This window comes from Hetaerina americana, unplaced genomic scaffold, assembly GCF_022747635.1.
Source record: "Hetaerina americana unplaced genomic scaffold, ioHetAmer1.1.p SCAF_11, whole genome shotgun sequence".
NCBI lineage: Eukaryota > Metazoa > Arthropoda > Insecta > Odonata > Calopterygidae > Hetaerina > Hetaerina americana.
In genome coordinates, this window is record NW_027286181.1 from 45,079,925 (window position 1) to 45,086,386 (window position 6,462).

Sequence of the window (6,462 nt, forward strand, 5' to 3'; positions counted from 1 at the left end):
TCCTGTTGACATCTTAAAGGATGCATACGGTGCATGAGAGTTGCTGGCAAAAATGCATTGTTGACAAAGGGGACTAATTCAAAGAATATTAAACTAGACTAAGAAGCAGTAATTTCTTTATTTATAATTGATTTTGCAAACATTCATACTTAACTTGTATTTTTGTTGCTCATTAATGGGAGGGATTTCCAAATGCAGTTAAGGAGCAAAAACTTTCGAAAGGAAGCAGTGCATTAGTAATCTCTTAATTGATTTCTTTTACTACCCAATCCCTAACCTTTCCTCTAAAGTTCTAACTAGGCATTCTATGCCATAGATTTCTAAAATCTTCATTACAATACCCAATTAAAATTATGAGACATTCATAAAATAAATATGCACTTTAGAATAGGACCAAGGTATGGTGTTTCAATACAAATATGCATTACAAAAGTGTAAAGCGGCCACTGTGTAGTACACTTCATTGTAGTTATGAAAATATTTGTATGTGATGTGGATGGCATTTTGTATGTGATGTGGAGGTTTGTTTGTAAGTAATGTTGAAGAGTCATTGTATGTAAAAATATTTTGTCTCTTATCTGTTTTTATATGAGTTAGTATGTAATTTTCGATGTAAGAGTTATCTTTGACTTAACTTGACCGTTGTCACCAGGAAATCGTCTAATTGTAACGTAATTGTGTAAATAAAATAAAATAAACAAATAAGCAAAATATTACCTGCTCATTCATTACATCAATGGTTCTAAATAATAGTCAATTCCCACCATCATTTAAGAAGTCACATAAGCCAGGATTGTTTTATCCATTACTTTCAATAAAAGTATGATAGTTAAAGAGTACAGCAACGTAAATTTGCAATTGAATTAATTGCAAAGTAATTATTTGGTGATTAAAACAGACCTATACATTTCAGCATGTAAGGAAACAACTTCCTTAGTAATTGCTTCTTTGGAAAATAAATGATAGGCTTTTTTCATTGCTTCCTTATATGTGTGTTTAGAGGGCAATTTGATATAATGACAACTTCTGTAACAATTTCTCAAAGCAATTCCCCCTATTATCTGCCAATCATCCAGGGTATTCAAATGAAGAAATAAATTTTAAATGTCCAATAAAGAAGCAAAGCACATTATTCAACTTGACGCAGACGTGCAAGACGTTGTGTGAGTTCATCTTGCTCTTGAGATACTTGAGTGGAAGCTCCAATAGTACTGGTTGTGCCCTGTGGAAGTTGGAGGTTCAAATCTAATCTGAAAATAATAAAAAGGAATACATGCACTCTCAATTATTACCGTTTTCACTAATAATTTATTAATTATTGATGATTCTGAGACTGGCATACTTAGAACATATACAAATGCATTCATAGGGTTGCCATACCTTGATCTCCTAAAAAAATGACACTTGAGGACAAATTAAAAGAAATCTGAAGATTGAAATTAAGGGAGCAGCCAATGCATTATTTTAAAATAGTAATTACTAGATTAAAAATAATCAGAAAAAAGTAATGTCTGAATTATTGAATTCTTATAATGTAAAGTAAAAAAAACTGATGCCTTAAAAAGAATTATAAGCTAGGTACTGTATGTATGTTTAATGCTAGTATCACTTTGAGAAACACTAAGATTATTTTATAAAAAATTAGTACATGAAAAATATTACTTACTCCAAATTGAAAAATGTTTGGCAACTATATGAATTTTCAAAATTCTTCTCAAGGACGTTGAATTTAGCCAAAAAAATGAGGATGGTGTCCACAGAAATAAGGACATGTAGTAAACATCAATGGGTGTACTATTGTACATCAATTTGGTGAACTATTATTGACTACATTATCATTACACTATCCTATCTAATGGGTAAATTAGAAAATATTGATGGCTGTATATTCCAATGATCAAGGTATGAATTCATGAATTTAACTGCTCATAGCAATTTATTCAATAATGAATTTTATTACTCACAGAAACATCATAAACTCACTAATACTGACATAGCTAGACATTATTTTCTAGGATGAATGATGCTATTTCACCATCAAATTAGTGAAAATAGATGTTTCATATTAAGAGTATTGTGTAAAAAAAAGAATTAAGGGATCAAAATCAAATGCATGCACTCTATTTTAAAATTATTTTGAATGGCACACAGTGACTGAAATCTTTCATGATGACACTAAAAAAGGCTTTCTATTCATTGTTTATATTTCTTATTAAATCCTGCACATAATGTCACCCTGAAACATTTAACTTCAAACAAGTTTGTCTGCACATCACTACTGGCCAAAGGTAAAAATACTGGTTCCACATACAATTACGTGGTAGGAAGTTGAAATTTATTTAATCTGTTTTTTATATCCAGCCATGAATACAAACCCTGCTTCATCTGCCACTTGCTGCATGAGGTTCTCAACATCATTCTGAGGAACACTAGCAGTTGTTGCCTGTGACATTGCATCCTCCATGTAAGAACTCTGCACATCAAGATCCTCAAACTGATTCTCAAATTTATCCAGGATTGATGATATCTTATCAAAATTCATCGATTTCATTGCTACATCGATTTTTTTGATCACATCAGTCATAGACTGGGTAACCTAAATAATAAATTCATATATTATTGGTAAATAGCAATGGCTCAGACTTTAGACTATAAAAGGAATAAAGTTGATGTGACTGAGTTTTGCATCCACATAAACTCTTAATATTCCAGTGATAAAGTAGAATTCGCATATATTTGCTACCAGCTATAAATTTAAATTTTCAAACATAAAATAGAACTTCATATCTTAATTTTGGTAAATCATACATACATTCTGCCAATTTCATAGAATACCACCAGCACCTAAAATTCAACATAGTGCACAATTCAAATAAAAATGTTCCACATTTAGTTTTAATCAACTTTGAAAAAGCTAATTTTGTAAGTATCATGTAGCCCTATAATTTGGAAAATTCTAGTAACTTTTAACAAGAACCTACATATACATTTCTAACAGAATAGAAAAAAACAGTAGCTCACACTCACTATATTGAACAGATTGCAACCAATAACTTTTATTTCAAATAGATTTCTTGAATTTGAATGACAATCTTTTTCTACTGGAAGAACATGAGTAAGTTCTTTTCCCTGGTGAGCTTGTTAAATAATGCACTTCTCTACTTGAAATTTCTTTCCCAAATTTAAATATGCTGCTGAAAAAGTATAAATTATTAATCTCATTCAGGAGGCACGAATTTCAAGAAAAACTATTTGATTGATTTAAGTATTTATAAAGTTATTAGTTTAACCCTTTGTCAAAAGCAAGGAGAGTTCAAGCAGTTTGAAAGAAAAGATATGCGTTGAAAATCAAAAAAATGATACATATATGCTGAAAAAGAGGATACTACCCTTTCATGGATAAAAATTAAAGTAACTGGTCTCTGAAATACTAAAAAATCATTAGGTGTGATTCACATAATGTGCAGCACATGAATTGTAATCAATCCTATGGGAACAAATAAAAGGTCTCAGATGGTTTTCAGAGTGCTCAATATTAGTCCTTGAGCTGGGTGTTTTTAGTTTGATCATTTTTATTTTCAATGGCTTGGTATGTTTATTCTTTTTTTCCTGCCCCTCCATTACCAGAAGAGCCACTACCTATACAGTACTTGTCAGAATTTACATGAAAATAGAGTTTAAGTCAACAAATTTTTTGGGTTTGCATTTCTCTGCTAACCTTGTTGATGGAGGTGGTTTAAACCAATGAAAAATGAACTCAAAAAGAAATTTATTTATACTACCTTTCTTTTGGTGAGAAAATTTTGGACCTGGCTGGCCACCGAATCTGCTCGTTCACTCATCCTGAGGTAATGAAGTGCTTGGTTCTTCCGCCTAATAGCATTTTCAGCATGATTTTGTGCATTTTCCATGTTTCCTTTTCGAATGGCATCCTTACACATTGCTTCTTCCAACTGTTGCTCAATTTCACATTTCCTTGTATTTCTTTTCAATTCTTTTACAGCAAATTTCAAATTGAAGAGATGTCCTGTTTCACATAGTTAAGGAGATGGAACATTTCATATTTAATTTAGTACTTTGAGTCCATTTGACTCATAAGACAGTGCAACATAGGAAATTTGAAATACTCAGAAGATGAAAACTGGAAAAAACCAAAATTACCAACCTTACGGTTGGTTTGATAGAATGGGACAGAGCTTCCTAACAGTAAGACTAAATACATGTGAAATTCACACATCAGGGTAGGGAACCCCAAGATCTGGTACCCAAAAAATCACACTACTTGGGTAAAGCTTAGGGTACTCATGGTATCACCTGGATTCAAGCCCTTAGGCCAGTAGCCCAGTACTTTACCCACTGTAATAACACATCCTCCAAAAGCTGAAAATAATGTAAAAATTTTAGGACAACATTTGGTGATCAAAAGATATAGCCAAAGGGATAAAAATAATTCAAGATAGCCCTTAATAAATCATAAAATTTTCTCATGATTGTAAATCATTAAAGAACTTAGCATAAATAAATATGCATTCTCACATTAAATGGTTTAAAGAGGAAATAGGAAAGCACATTACAGCTGACTCAAGATGTAATATTTACAAAATACATTTAATCACTCAGTAAATAAAAATTATTAGTTTTCCAGTTTTACTGGGTGATATAAAGAAATTAGGGATACAGAGTCCACCCAGCTCATGCCCATGTGCTCTGTGATCAATCATTTAATCTACAGTCCTTACCATGAATATTAAAAAAACATCTCTTGCAATAGAATTATGTTTAATGATTTTAGAGGTAAATATAAGTCAGTTAATCAACCAAAAAGCAAGACTCTAACATTACTTTGACAAAGTTGAAATTTTCATCATCTTTTTAAGAATATGATTAAGAGAGGACTTATTATTACACAAGTACTGAACAGGGAAATCTTTCTATAATTAATAGTCAGGCCAAATTACTTAATACAAGTTTACATGATGATCGACATATTTAAATAAATAAATGCTAAATTATAACACTTGAATTTCTATCAAATAAACGTCTATGATACCCTTTCCCAGAGTCTAAAATCTATCTTTCAAAATGTCTGCAAGCTTCAATAGAAGGAACAGGGTTATACCTCATAAGGATGATGTCATTTCCCAGTCACAGTGAAGAATAACCTTAGGTGCACACTGATAAACATTAGCACATGTTTAACATTTTTTTTATTCTGCAGTTTCAAAGATGTTTAAAAGGACCTCAAATATTGACCAGATGGGAATATGATTTCTTAGAAAGGTTTTTGATGGCCAATGATAATGTGGAGAGACGACGCCAACAAGAGGGAATGGTGAGCAATTTATATATCTATTTTATTGATTTACCCTGCAAGCCACCGCTAGGGTGTGCAGCAGGAAGTAAATACACACCAGACTAATTTTTACCCAAACATGACATTACCACAGTTGGAAAATGTTATTATAATCCCCTGTCATTTGTGGAAAAAATGACATTTTAAATCTATTTGTTCTACATTTAATCTCTCTAATTTTATTTACATGATCTCTCCCACCGTAGTACAAGGGGGGTAATAATACATTTTCATCAATGCTGCTAAAGAGATTCCCTTCCAATTTATGCCAGAGCTTCAATCTATCATTTAACTTTTACTCCATGAGTGATCCCCAGCCCAGGCCCTCCAATATTTTGGATATGCTACTAATTTTAAAAACAAAGTTTTACAAATCTAGCTTTTCTACGCTACACGCGATCCAATTTGGCAATATGAGCATTAAACTGGATAGTGAGAAGTTGTGAAGGAAAAAATGTTTTTCTAAGAGGATCAAATGGAAAGGAGGTGGGGAACAGAGGGAATTGCAACGTGCCTTCGATTTCAAAGCCATCTTCACCATACACAGAAATATTACCTTGGAGTGAGCCCTAGCCATACTGCGGGTTATCTCTTGCCGCTCGGACACAGTGAAAGGCCGACAACATCCAGATGGTCCTGCAGACGCCAATCGCCGAGGACTCTACAGCGAGCGATCGAGTCCAGCGAGATATCAATCCCGTTTTTTAATCCCAACCCTTCCCTCATCCGAATCTCACGGTCTCTTCCATCTTCACACCCATTGGCCATTGAATTACCGTCAAATAAATCATATTTCCGAGGAAGTAAGTGGGCACAAAAGAAGAAATTTGAAAAAAATGACTTTCATTATTTGACTAGATTAAGGATACTTTCCATTGTTACCATCGACATCTTGGGCAAACGATTACGTAAAAGTAGATGTTTATTTATGTTTCCAGTATTACATAAGCGTTTATTTCTGTGGAAGAGAATGCGATACAAATAACTCGACACTTAACACATAACTGGAAATATGACTGAAACTAATAAGTCAAATATGAAAAAAAACTTTAACTGAATATCTTATAATGAACAAATAACATACAATAGTTGTCCAAGGGAATGATTCA

General features: G+C 32.6%; 1 protein-coding gene across 1 annotated transcript; it reads right to left on the minus strand.

The window, feature by feature from the left end:
* Positions 1–1,119: 1,119 nt before the first annotated feature.
* On the minus strand, positions 1,120–6,244 carry LOC139700867 (charged multivesicular body protein 1B2-like). The gene is made up of 4 exons (XM_071599303.1): positions 6,223–6,244; positions 3,783–4,027; positions 2,376–2,596; positions 1,120–1,250 (listed from the first exon to the last, which is right to left on the minus strand). The coding sequence occupies exons 1-4, from the start codon at positions 6,242–6,244 to the stop codon at positions 1,130–1,132; spliced, it is 609 nt and encodes a 202-aa protein (XP_071455404.1). The 3' UTR covers positions 1,120–1,129.
* Positions 6,245–6,462: the final 218 nt, after the last annotated feature.